Source organism: Syngnathus leptorhynchus, chromosome 10 (assembly GCF_054491065.1).
Source record: "Syngnathus leptorhynchus isolate UIUO chromosome 10, UIUO_Slep, whole genome shotgun sequence".
NCBI lineage: Eukaryota > Metazoa > Chordata > Actinopteri > Syngnathiformes > Syngnathidae > Syngnathus > Syngnathus leptorhynchus.
In genome coordinates this window covers 4,693,433-4,706,890 of record NC_141204.1, presented here as the reverse complement: position 1 = coordinate 4,706,890, position 13,458 = coordinate 4,693,433, and the positions used below count along the sequence as shown (strand labels likewise).

Below are 13,458 nucleotides of genomic sequence, written 5' to 3'. Positions count from 1 at the left end.
CCATAAATTGTGTTTTATGATAGTAAAGCGATTTTGAATGTTTACTACAATGCTTAAAGACTTTGCTGACAAAATATAGAACTATTTGTTTCTCACAATGATTATCAGTGGAAAAATGGAATTTTATAATCTTGACAATGTATTCAAATAATAGTGTAAAAATATTGCTCCATGCACCAGTTACACATTTGTCCGCCAGGTGGCAGTGTATACAAGTGCTGGAACTTGGAAGTCTCGATTGATGTCGTCACATATAATCGACCATTTTGGCTGGCGCTTATCTATGACGACGATGACGTCAGGACTCGGAGATGATGGCTGAATTACTAATCGCCTAAAACACCCACAGGAGGACTAACGTGATAGAACTGGACAGGTATAAGTTTATCAGTGTCACTTTATGTTATTAAGTAGTTGTTAATGGTGTGTTTATTGTTTGGACCAAAGTCCAAACGGACCTGTCTCGCCAGTAGCAATCCATCAAAATTGCCTTTGACAAAATGGCAGAATGTAAAATATGTGGGATTAAACGTTGGTTTCTTCACTTCTTGGATTGTTATTACTTATTTGAGAAAAAGTCTGCTTTCGAGATGTTTGGTGGTAGTGTGTTGTCTTGATTTGAGGTTTTTCATACAGGCACCAGGACACCTGTCAATCACCAGATTAGCGACCATGTTAAGATTCTTAAAATTGGTATTTGCGTAAAATTTCCAAGATTAAATGATTGACATGAAATGATTATTAAACAGCACTTATAAAGACGATTGTGTGAAAGTGTGAAAATGCATAAATTTCTGCTCAACAAAGTCAATTAACATTTTAGCTGGGAACTTTTTGTACAATCCAAGTTTTGTTAAGCTTTCAACAGTCACTTGTCTATTGTTATTGTTTTGTCGGACTGCTTGTGAAATTAACAAACTGTTTGCTGTCTCCTTCAAGTGAATTAATGAATGGAGCCAGACATCCTGACTGATCAACACCCAGCAACTCTCGCTTCATTGGACGATGACATCAAGGAGGCGGGATCAGACAAGGAAGAGTTCCGGGGATTCTCTCCTGGCCTCGTCGCTTCCGCTATTCCGGCGTCCCACCTCAAGTGCAACTTTCTTCGCCAAGTGGAACCGTCTGGAGGGCCGCTTTTGCCCCTTACTAACGGGTTCTGCCACGCCCCCGAGAAGGAGGCCGGATTTGCCGATTTTGCCGATTTTGCTGTATTTGCGGAGCAGACGACCCACCCGTGGTGTTGCGGCTTCTCGGGTGCTACGACACCCTCGATTGGGCTGAGGGAAGCACGAGACGTCATCATGGACTCCGAACCTACATCATCCCAACACCGCCTCCATCTCAGGACTCAGAATGTTCCTCTAATGCCCCCCACCTCTGATGATCAGGACTCCCTCTCGTTGGAAGAGCCGTCCGAGGGCTCGGGACCCAACGTGTCCTCGCTTACCTCCTACGGGGATCACACCGATGATGATGACGATGATGATCGCATGGTAGAGGACGGGCGTGCTGCATCTCAGGAAACATGTCCTACCTCCAAGCAGTCCTCGCAATTCCTTCCCGACAACTCCGGGGGTCAGCCGAGTCTCCCACCGAGTGAAAGCTTTGCAGACTTCTGCTCGGCTGCTACGCAGCAAGATGGCGGCGAAAAGTGGGCCGACTTTAAAGACCAGAGCAACCACACGCAACAAGTAGGTCGCCCTCAGGTGGTCGAAGGGTTAGGAACAGTAACGACATTTTTCTTTCCTGTCCACCAGCTCCTCCAGGTGTCTTTTCCTGAGACTGTGGGCAAGGAAGAGGAAGAGGAGGTGCCCAGCTTGGAAGCACTGCTTCATCCTCAACATCATCCTGTCTGTGAGGAAGACACATTTGACCGGTATGACCAAAAAAAAACAACCTTTAGGAAAACATTTGGATTTGAGATTTATTTCCCTTCTTGAAAGGTTTTCAAAATGATATCAAGTTGTGTTTAAAACCATCTCTGCTCTTATTTTTGCCAGTGCCCGGACTGTCTTGTGGCTCCCCCACCAGGACGCGCACTGCGCCGTAGGCCTGAAGTTCCGATGGGGCACTTCCCACGCCAACAGGACTCTGCTCAGGTGTCTCGGTGTGGTTTCCGGGAACGTGGTAAGTTCATGTCGTTCCATTCGTCGCTGTTCCCATCGGTGTCAAAACGGTACTTTTTATTTTTATACCAGGAGCCCAGGAAGGACTGTTATCTGGGGCACACAGTCACCTCCTACAAGACCCAAACACTCAATCAACTCAATGCTGCAAGTAAGTGTAATTATTGATTTCAGTTTCGTTGAGGCCATGCCACCTTAATTGTTGTACTTCTTTTCCCTTGTAGAGGAGAAGCCCAGGCCTTAGGAGCTCTCAGGTGGTCCTCCTTCTCCTCTTCTCACTGTGTTCCATCCCTGCAAGCAGCGGTTGGGGAAAGTTGTCATGGTAATGCTGTGCACAGTGTGAAATGACAAGGATTTGCACTTTTTTTTTTTTTTTTTTTCGTTCCTGGGACTGATCCTATGAATCAATTTATTCAAAAGAAACCACATGACTGTGACAGGACTTGACAATGCAAACTCAAAAATGGTGCAACTCAATTGTATCAGGTTCACGCCGTCTGTATGTGTTTATTTATGTCCTATTTATTTATTATTCCCTGACTACTTAAGGATTTACAGTACAAGCATGTTAACTCTGTAACTTCTTAGTGTGTTGTCATAAAAATGTTCATCTTGTTGTAAATATGATCTCCATCCATTCATTCCTCCTTGTTAATTTGTGCATTTTATATGACACCAATTGCATCCCAAAAACATTTTTCATTTTTGGACCTATTTTTCCTTGACAAATGTGTCCCCCCCCTCCCCCCAAGTCTTCAGGGTTACTGCTTGAATCCAAATGGAATGCAATAAAGATGTGCAATGCAAAAGTTTAAATACTGAAATAAATCAGATGATACTACCGAATTGTTTCTCATCTTTCTACTACAAATCCACAATTTAGTGCATGGGTTGTTTTTGTTTTTGGGCCGTCCTCCATATTTCTGCATTTCAAAATTTGAATTTGGAGCCAGCTTCCATTCTGCATTTATATTACCCAAATAGTCCGCTGTTTGTGATTTATTTCTACGCATATTTTTCAGATTTTTTTTTTTTAAATATCCCACACAAAATAAACAAGTATACATTCGAACGCACACGCACTTCCCGGATGAGCCCTCGTCTCTTCCGCCTCCTTTCGTCCGGGCTGGCGTGGCTTCCTTCCGGGCTTGCCGAAGAAAAGTTACGGGGAGGTTCAGTGGCAACCGGGGCTTTAGACAGAATGGACAGCCATGGACGGAAAGTGGTGGTGTGTGACAACGGCACCGGGGTGAGTTTGGAATCTTGTTCCCTTATTTAGTTCGATCGTCGCCATTTTAACCGTTTTGCCAGAATCAGGAAGTAGAGCCGCTGTGCTAACTGGGCGTGTAGCTAACTAGCTGGGCTAATTTTCATTCATCCAGACGTGACATGGAAACAACGTTTAGAGACGTCGCTATTATTACCCCTTCAAACCCAATACAGCAATGCGGCATCCATAACATAATGTTGCCAGTCAAAATAAAATCGAACTAAACAAAAGTGTGTAGTATTCTACCCACTGGTACGACTGCGGCTAGCCACCTAGCTTGCTAGCTTTCCAGCTGTCTGTCTGCTGTTTTCCGACGGGCAACGGAAACCTTTGATGTGCTTTAACGTCAGGATAACGTCCACATGTCATGAACTTAATCTTTCTAGCGCATATTTTAACAATTTAAAAGCTCTAAAAACCATCTTTTGAGGAGTATTTAATATTTTATTGCAGCGTAGTTGTCTAGGCCGTGTCAGGACAATTAAGGTTTAATCGTTTTTCCATCCGCCAGTTTGAGTTCCCACTATTAAAACTGCTGATTTAATATTTTCTCATCCGAGTTTTGTGTCACGATACTAACAATAATAGTCGTAATAATCACAATATTACCCTTTTTTTGTGTGTGTGGGGATAGACCCACCAGGAAGTGGCCGACTTGCTAAATCATTACAGATTCCACACGCACACGTCGTACCTGCACATTAAAGCATATTTGAGGGTTTTATTTGAGTTAATAATGTTTTATTGTAGTTTGGTTAAATACAGAGTTAGTAGCCGGCCAATTAGCACGTTGCTACGTGGTATGCATTACTGCGGTGTGCAGGAATGTCCGAGTTGACTCTTTCAAAGAAGAGACTTCCTCTCATGCTGCTTGTCAGCATTGAAACAGGATGTTGCAGAAAATAAACCGTAAAAGGCCTTCATCGGTACACTTTTTAAAAGGTCTTTTTATGGCTCGAAAAGGTTCTCTTCAACTCCGATTTTTTTTCTTCAAATTTTCAGGTGTGGTTGCTAACGGAAGGAAAAGAGCAAAACGAAACTTGTGTTTTTAAATTCTACGAACCAAAATGCTGTTTAAACATGTTATTTTAGAAATATAAAATAAAAAGAAGAAACGGGTGATTCATGAAAGTATTACTGTACTCAAGGATACACAATGGATGTTTAAGTGTGATTTTTAATATTGATTTGATGGTGATGAACGTAATTTCGATTCTATTTTAGATTCTATAGCTCCACCGATCACTTCATGTTGTAATGCTTAAACGTCAACCTTTTTGCACCTTTTTTTTGTTTTGTAGTTTGTCAAGTGCGGCTATGCTGGCTCCAACTTTCCAGAGCACATCTTCCCCGCCTTGGTGGGCAGGCCCATCATTCGCTCCACAGCCAAAGTGGGAAACATTGAGATCAAGGTACATAACACCTATTTATTTTTTTGTCACATAAATGAAAAACAATCGATTAAACAACAAATGTCCAGTTTTTGTTCCTATTGTGGTTTTATACACACAAACCTCCTCTCCCTCCATGTGTTTTCCCTCCGTTGAGGTAGAATTCCCACAAGATGGTAAGTCTAGGTTGGCGTGTTCTCCTTTGCATCATCATCTTGCCTGCCTGCAATGTTGTGACCACTTTTCTTAGTTCTTTCCCCTTTCTACTCACACGTTGAAGCCGTCGTCATGACTGAAGTGCTCAAGCATTGTTTGAATTTGTATTTTGAGTGAGTGCCAACTCGGGGTTACGCTAATGACCTGCATTCAAATGTAAATGTAGGAACATAAAAAAAATGTATACTTTAATAATGATTTAATTTGAATTTTTCAATTAAAATACGTATATAGCAGCAGATAAATAGTTTGCTAAAAATCAAAGCAACATTTTTGAAAACTGCTCCAAAGTTAGTCAGGTCATGAAAAAGAGTTTTACCGATGTACACCAAATTGGGAGGCTGTTATTCTCACAATAGAATTTATTATATTATATCATTAAAAACAGGATGTTGTCAAAGCTTCCTGATTTTTTTTTTACCATTTGTACAGGAGAAACGACAAAAACCACAATCGCAAAGTTGAAACTAATTAAAATGGCCGCCATAGTCCTTTGCTTGAAAGTTGCCAGACGCAATGTTGAGACTGGACTTAGTTGCTGCACATAGTTGATGAGCATCATTGAAACAAAAAAATATTTTGCGCATGCCAAGTGATGGTGCAATGCTTGCTGGGTAATGTAGTTTAAAGGCAAGCATTGGCGTGATGGCGTCGTTTGTTGGAGTTCTGATCTGAAATACTCACAGCTTGCCTGGTTGCACATAAGATGAATTTGGACTTTGAAATCAAATCTTAACCTTTTTCAGGATTTGATGGTGGGGGACGAGGCCAGCGAGCTGCGCTCCATGCTGGAGGTCAACTACCCCATGGAGAACGGCATCGTGCGCAACTGGGACGACATGAAGCACCTGTGGGACTACACGTTCGGGCCCGAGAAGCTCAACATCGACACGCGCAACTGCAAGATCCTCCTCACCGAGCCCCCCATGAATCCCACCAAGAACCGGGAGAAGATCATCGAGGTAGGCCAAATCCCATTTCCACGTCGAGTTTATTTCTATCCGAGGTTAATTGGTGTGGATGTACATGGGGGAGGAGCTAAGTTTATCCTCTTTGCGGAGCTCTGTATATGGCGCCATACATGCCAGGTATCTGTCTTGCAGATGATGTTCGAGACGTACCAGTTTTCAGGCGTCTACATAGCCATTCAAGCCGTGCTGACGCTGTACGCTCAAGGTAAGAACCGAGACGTCGGCGTTCATTCAGGCCGCGCGGTTGAACGACAGAGGCTTATTAGCGAGCGTATTTGTTTGGACAGGCCTACTGACCGGCGTGGTGGTGGACTCTGGCGACGGCGTGACGCACATCTGTCCCGTGTATGAAGGATTCAGCCTGCCACACTTGACCAGACGTCTGGACATCGCCGGGCGGGACATCACCCGCTACCTCATCAAGGTTAATGGCAGTCAGTTGTCGGCATAGAATTAGAAATTTTCATCTACCTGTTTTTTTTATTATTATTTTTTTAACCGTTTTTTTTTTTTTCATTGCTCTTCTCACGGACGTTTATTTTCTCTGCAGTTGCTGCTGCTGCGAGGCTACGCCTTCAACCACTCGGCCGACTTTGAGACAGTGCGCATGATGAAGGAGAAGCTGTGCTATGTGGGTTACAACATTGAGCAGGAGCAGAAGCTGGCGCTGGAGACCACCGTGTTGGTGGAATCCTACACGGTAAGAAGCCTTCCTGGCCGTGTCATGGGACGGACTGGTTTGTTTGGTGCACAGCCAAAGACTCATCAAATCACCACTCAATTCGTTTCCTTGGTAGATGTGACAAATTCAAATGCTCGAGTCCAGCTGCTCAATGCCACGAAATCGGAGATTTTATCGACCACTGCATTTACAAAGCGACATCAGTGCATAATTAAAGCGTTTAGCACAAAGGGGACTTTCCTCATTGTAAAACACTGATTTGAACCTATTCATGTTCAATTTTGTCAGAGCATTTAATGCGAAGAAAATAGTCCCAGAAAAAAATAAAAAGGCACATTTGTAATTTTGTTCAACATAAACGCAGCTGTGTGTCTGTTTTTTGTTTTTTTTCAATAGTTTGAAAAGGGGGCATGTTTGTAGCCTGGTGTTTACCCATTTGGATGACAAATGACCTCTTTGCTTAAAAGCACGGGTTTATATAACAAGCGTGCACTCTTAATTAATGGCCTTTGTTGCGGAGGCCGCTGTAAAGTCAAAATTCAAACATCTGGTGGTCGGCGCAGTGGCGCTCCTCTGCCAGTCTTGCTTTTCTTTCCGATGTCTTTTTTTTTTTCCCCCCCCCTCTCGCTCTCTCCGGAACCACAGAATCCAAAAGCATGCCTTGGCTAGCTCGTGTTGTGTCTCTGAGCTCACTGTGACCGCATGTGTGCATGTGTGTGTTTGGGTCCCCTTGAAACAAGGAGGGCAATGTGAGTGCGGCCCGTGAAGCCCGTGGACCGCCCGTGGCGTCATTTCCTGCGCAGCCACTTTTGCAGCAGTGGCGGCGGCTTCCTTTGGCTGCCCTTGCGGCTCAATGAGGCCTTTCTATGCACTCGCACACACTTGTCACAGGTACAAGTTGTGCTTTAGGTTCAACATTTTAGTCCGACCGAAATCTTTTGCAAAAATAGCGTGCGCAAGTTGATACGGGTTAGGAGCTTTGTCACGGATTAGATAGAATTTGTAAGTCAAACTACCAGCGTATTATTTGTAGCCGAGCTAATTGGACCAAAATAGTCCCCGAAGAGTTTTTCTAATTCTTTATTCAAACCTTTTTTTTTTTTTTTTTTTCACGTGTCCTCCGTCCCACGCGTCTACAGCTGCCAGACGGCCGTGTGATCAAGGTGGGCGGCGAGCGTTTCGAGGCGCCCGAGGCCCTTTTCCAGCCTCACCTCATCAATGTGGAGGGCGTAGGCGTGGCCGAGCTGCTCTTCAACACCATCCAGGCGGCCGACATTGACACCAGGTGAAGCCCGCCGCCGGCGCTGCCACCTAAATGTGAGAACATTTTCAACAAAAATCTTTCTCACCAGGCCCGAGTTCTACAAGCACATTGTGCTGTCGGGGGGTTCCACCATGTACCCGGGGCTGCCCTCGCGACTGGAGAGGGAGCTCAAGCAGCTGTATCTGGAGCGCGTGCTCAAGGGGGATGTGGATAAACTATCGGTGAGAAAGAAATCCATTTGTTCTTCTGCTGTCATAATAATTAAGTTTTAAGTGAATTATAGTGAACCCTTGCTAACACCCACCATGCGTAATAAACATACATATGGTTTTAGTTGCCGAACTTTGCAGTTCAATCCCAAAATGTAATCATAACACCCGCCACACATTTTAAACGCAGTAAATTTGCATCGTGTAAATTCAACCGGTGCCGTGCACTCGTCTGCCACCAGGTGGTGCCCTGAGCCCAATGCTTTATTTACTCTAAGGATTGAGTATGTAGGTGGTGATAAAAATGCCGTTTTCTAGCATAACTAGTCATATCTAATTAACTAGTTCAGTGCTAAATAAGTTCATTACTCTTCATGTTAAAATTGGAAAAACACTCATGATGAAATGTAATGTCGACTGTTAAAATTAGATTACTACTTAAAACCACGAATCCTTTCAGCCAAAGAAGAAGCAGTAGATGAAAATAACTAAAGGAAGGTGTAATTTAAAACATATATGTGACCTCACGGGTGTGTGTTTACTGCTTTCAAATATAGAGGTGCCGTTGTAATACATGTAGGTTAGAATAGCACAAACAGGTGATCAGGGCCAGAATCCAGGCACGGATCAATTCGGACCCCCTTAAGGTTTTGTGCAACTTTCAAGATGGCAACAAAATAATGTGAGAATTCCGAACCATGCGTCTCTCCGCGCCATCTCATCTGACGGTGATGTTTGCAAATCAGGAAGTGTGCTTGACATTCACTTCCTGTCTCTCTTTTTTTTTGTGTTAACAGAAATTCAAGATCCGCATCGAAGACCCTCCCAGGCGGAAGCACATGGTGTTCCTGGGCGGGGCGGTACTAGCCGACATAATGAAGGACAAGGACAACTTCTGGCTCACCCGCGAGGAGTACCAGGAGAAGGGGGTGCGCGTTCTGCAAAAGCTGGGTGTCACTGTCAGATAAAAACACACACACACACAAAAAAATATCTATTTATCCTTCTCCTCTTTCCGCCTTCACCTCTCCTCTTTCTCGCTGTCGCCTTTCCCCTTTTCCGCCTTCACCTCTCCTGGCAAACGGTTCCATCTTTTTTTGCACAATTCCCGGTATAACGTTAAAAAAAAAAAAAAAGGTCCATGTCCCCGCCAATTCACGGAGAAAGTCGGGGACGTCTTGAAGGGAAGCCTACAAGTTTTTTTATATCACAATCAGGGTCCACCCAGCGTATTTTCTCCCCCCCCCGTGACTAATCACATTTTTATAAACACATTTTTTTTTGGAGAGGGGTGACTTTTCTTTTATTGTGGGGTTTTCAGTTGCTTTTCCCCCCCCTCGCCATTGTTGCAGTGCACTACTACCATTGTGAATGGAGTGTAACCGTGGTAACCGAAGTTTGCTTTTAATGAAGTTAAACTCCCTTCAAAGCAGGGTTTCCCCCCCCCAAAAAAATTTGGGCCCATCCTCGGAACGGTGGCACTGAAACCCTCATTGGGTACTTCCTCGGAACACTTGTGAAAAGATTAAATAAAACATTATGTAGCACATGCGTAGAAATTGATAACTAGAGCATTATCGCTCATTGAAGAAACCTGAAATGTTGGCAACATACAAGGCTTTGGAGGTTACCGAATTTACCCCAATGCGATGTACTTTGTCGCGAAGCTATGCTAATGCAATATTAATGTTGGAATAACTACTCGTCTCAATACACTTTCCTACCTTAAATATTTGAAATCCAATAAAAAAAAATCGATGTTAATTGTTTGACAACCTAAACTGAATATCACGTTTGTGAATTCACCAATAAAAGTGACCCCGGAATGGTGTGCCGAATTGACGAATGAAGCTTTTTGGGAAACCCTGTCTTAAAGAAGAACATAGGTAAAAATGAGAACATAGGTAAAAATGAAAGACGACCAAGAATCTTTCGATGATTCATTTGTGTGATGGTACTTTCCGGCATGAGGGGGCGTTTAATCTGCCTTAGTGTTGATCAAAAAGGCCTGCTGTTGTATATTTACTCAAAAAGCAGCAAATCACAGAAGGTTTAAATGGAAAAGGCTGTTTTTGAGATTTTTTTTTTCTTTTTTTGGAACACCCCCCCCCCCCCCCCCCCCCCCACCCTCCGGCCTGATCAATACTGGAGGCACTTCACCAAGTTTATTTGGAGGAGGGGGTGACGGTTGATAATGATTCTTGGATTGTATATTTTTCTTTTCTTCCTTTTCCATGGATGTCTTATCCAGTGCCAAGTGCAGTTCATGTTTTGTTGTACGTCTCTGCTGGCTTTTGATTTTGTTGTCGCCACCATTTTGTTTTGACTCTGTTGTTCATAGCATAACTGCCTAACGCTGATTTAAATAAAGAAAAGTGATTTATAAGGATGCATGCCTCGCTTTTTATTAGTACTTGTGTATTTAACGATCCAGCCTTTATCTTTTCTCCGGTCATTGTTTCATTGGTTCATTATTCATCTATTGTTTCATCCTTCCTTAATCTATTCTAGTCATTCCTCCATTTATCATTTCACCAATCAATGATTTGTTCCATTGATCATGGCTATCCCATCTGTCATTTATCCATATATTGTTCATATATCCTTAATTCATCCATCCCATCTTGTTTCCTCCATTTTTCATCTGTCGATCCGTCCACTGTGTTCCGCAATACATCGGCCATTTTTACAACTATCGCTTAGCCATTTATTGTTCCGTCCATCATTCATGCATCTATATTTTTAAATTTTTTTTTTTTGAGCCATCTCTGTATCTATCTATCTACCTCTCTTTGTATCTATCCATCTCTTGGTAGACATTCGAAGTAAACGGGAGGAGGAGGATATGGAAGAGTGGCGCCAGCAAAGGAAGAGGGTGTCTTCTCCTTGCCTGTAATAAAATAAAAACCAGAAGAAAGCCCTCTCCGGCCTTGGTTCCATTTTAATCCCTCTACTCCTCCCGCCACTTCCCCGCCAGCCGTGATCTCTTACCTCCTGTTTGAAGTTTCCCTCTCCTCAGACAGGAAGCGGGTAAGGTCATTTGGCAGTGGAGCAAATTGTTGGCAATTATTATTCTGCGATTGCTCCTTTTTCGTGGAGAACAAAAAGTAAATAGAGGGTGTTTTGAACAACCTGGTAAGTGTTCCTCATTCAAATTCAACTGGAGCAAAGAGAAGAAACTTTTCATTTAAAAAAATAAATGCAATTTCACGGGCAAATTCCATGTATTGCTAAAAAGCTCATGACACGCTCCATAAACCTCGGGAACGAGCGACTCAATACTCCATTGTCTTGTTTTTTAGGGAGTGAAATATGTGATGGTTTTTATCAATTCAATCAACAATTGCTTGCCTTCAAGGAGGACAAATACTTTTTGCTGTTGCAGCAGGGCTTGAAATCCTGCATCCTAGCTAATATTGAAGGTCTAAAAAAAACAACTTTTTATTTATTCGTTTTAGTAAAAAAAAAAAGTTAACTAAAACAAATGAGTAAAAATTATGTTAAAAAAAAGTTATTTTCAGTCTTTCCTGAAGAATGTGATTGGTTGAAAGAGATATTTTCAAAGCGTCCATCTATTTCCTGTACCACTTTGTCCCCACGGGGGTCGCAGGTTTTCAAAGCATTTTTATTTTATTATATTGCCCCTGAAAAAGTAATTAAAGATGATCATAACGATGATACATTAGTATTCAAATGCCAAATGTCACGTTTTTACCTCAATTTAGTTTCATAAAATGACGCTGTTACACTGATCGAAAGTCATTGGTAGTCAGGTTGTGGCAAAAGTGGCACGGTCCCCCAATTGCCGCTGTAAGGTCACATCTGGTTACCGGAAAGCCCGCGCTTTCAAAATGGAGTAGATGTTCAATGAAGGTCGCCGGTTTTATATATACAAAAGCAGTTATCTAACTTCTCCCGCAGTTAATTTCACTGGCTACAAATGTGACAAAAGATATCAAGTCAAACCATTTTAGTCAAGGTGAGAAGGAAAGAACTATGAAGAAGAAAGGACGTCAACTTTACCGAACACTTCGCTGGTATGTTTGAACCATGAAAATGGCTAATTTTTAGATTTTATTTCGAACCTTCTTTTCTTATATACATTTAAGTTTGTATTCGGTTCACGAATTGCAAATTGTGTCTTTGAGAAAGTGGTCAGAACTGTATGTGAGCTTTTTTCAGAGACTATAAATGTCCGAGTATTGTTACATTTAGTTAGCCTGTCTACAGTGTTCACGTAGTATAGTCGCGGTAATAGCGATTCTCTGTTTTACGAAAAATTTAAAACTTCATCTTGGACCACAAATAAAAACAATAATAATTTGAGTGACAACCTGTATGTCAAAAACCTGTGAGTCAGGTCACTTGAGATATGACTATTAGAATTTAGGTAGTACGTTTTGATAAGTGCTTCTAATAATGTTAAGGCAAGGCGAGAAGGCTTTAAAGCATACTTAAGGTCTCGTTGTGCAGATTTTTAGTGTATTTTAAGTCTTTGACTATCTTTGGACATGCAGCACCATGGCGGAGTCCATTCTCGTAAAGAACGCTTTCTAGAGGGGCCTCGTTGACCCTGTTATGAGCGCAGCTATCTTAAATGTTTGCACATGTGCACTGCTGTGACGTTTTTTTCTTTTTCTTTTGCATCTTCCAAGCTGGAGCAGGCCCCCCAAAAGCCCTGCGGGACCCTGGCTTTTTTTCTCCCCCCTTTCTCTTTTCTCTCTCCAGAGCCTCCTCGCTCCGTCATTATCGCCCACATGCTTTTTGCAGAGACATCTTGAGCATGAACGCCCTCTCGATGGCTATCACATGTTCCTGCCTAGGAGGGGAGGCAGCTGGGAAGGAGAAGAGTTTTTTTGGACACGATAGGAGCTTGAGGAACTTGAACTCTGGAACTTTTGGAATAATAGTTTGACATTTAAAAGCAAATAAAGTGCAGTGCAGTGGTGCTTTAAGTTACAAGGTTCATTTATTCGGTGACTTTAATTTGTATCTCAAATAATCTTTCCCCATTGAAATGATTGGAAATGTTGTTAATCCATTCCAGGCGGTCACTTCTTCTTAGTAACCTGCGATAATGGTAGTCGGTCTTCACAGATGACAAAGAATATATGCATACCTGGCACTGCAAGTACTGATGCTGTTTGTTTGCTTAGCACTGTCGATAGCATTGTGTGTTAGCATTAACTAGCACACATCGCAGAGGCAAGGTTAGGCAGTATTTTTAAATTCACATACAATTCTCTTTGTTTCATGTTTAGTAGGAGAGAAAACCTCAACCGGTTGAGGTAATAAAAGCTTGAATCATACTGGAGAAGCTAAAAAA

General features: G+C 42.5%; 3 protein-coding genes and 1 long non-coding RNA gene across 8 annotated transcripts in view; 3 read left to right on the top strand and 1 right to left on the bottom strand.

Moving 5' to 3' along the window:
- Window positions 1–274: 274 nt before the first annotated feature.
- LOC147050052 (uncharacterized) lies at window positions 275–2,967 on the top strand. The gene is made up of 6 exons (XM_085922205.1): window positions 275–376; window positions 940–1,694; window positions 1,761–1,879; window positions 2,004–2,130; window positions 2,202–2,280; window positions 2,354–2,967. Exons 2-6 carry the CDS (start codon window positions 951–953, stop codon window positions 2,371–2,373), a joined length of 1,089 nt encoding a protein of 362 aa, XP_085778331.1. The 5' UTR covers window positions 275–376; window positions 940–950; the 3' UTR covers window positions 2,374–2,967.
- LOC147050051 (uncharacterized) lies at window positions 1,977–3,628 on the bottom strand. Of its 2 annotated transcripts, none has more exons than XR_015067415.1 (3): window positions 3,207–3,628; window positions 2,324–2,420; window positions 1,977–2,242 (listed from the first exon to the last, which is right to left on the bottom strand). It is a non-coding gene; the product is annotated as an uncharacterized LOC147050051 (long non-coding RNA). The 2 variants fall into 2 exon arrangements; XR_015067414.1 differs by having other exon boundaries at window positions 3,213–3,628.
- LOC147050050 (actin-related protein 2) lies at window positions 3,218–10,518 on the top strand. The gene is made up of 9 exons (XM_085922194.1): window positions 3,218–3,378; window positions 4,701–4,811; window positions 5,753–5,968; window positions 6,110–6,182; window positions 6,265–6,401; window positions 6,528–6,677; window positions 7,799–7,944; window positions 8,012–8,144; window positions 8,930–10,518. Exons 1-9 carry the CDS (start codon window positions 3,220–3,222, stop codon window positions 9,098–9,100), a joined length of 1,296 nt encoding a protein of 431 aa, XP_085778320.1. The 5' UTR covers window positions 3,218–3,219; the 3' UTR covers window positions 9,101–10,518.
- A 1,355-nt stretch (window positions 10,519–11,873) lies between these two features.
- The window catches only part of meis1b (Meis homeobox 1 b), a 129,723-nt gene continuing 128,138 nt past the window's right edge, over window positions 11,874–13,458 (top strand). For all 4 annotated transcript variants that reach the window (XM_085922199.1, XM_085922196.1, XM_085922198.1 and 1 more), the window contains exon 1: window positions 11,874–12,169. The gene's annotated coding sequence lies outside the window, so the exon portion shown is untranslated. The remainder of the gene's footprint in view (window positions 12,170–13,458) is intronic.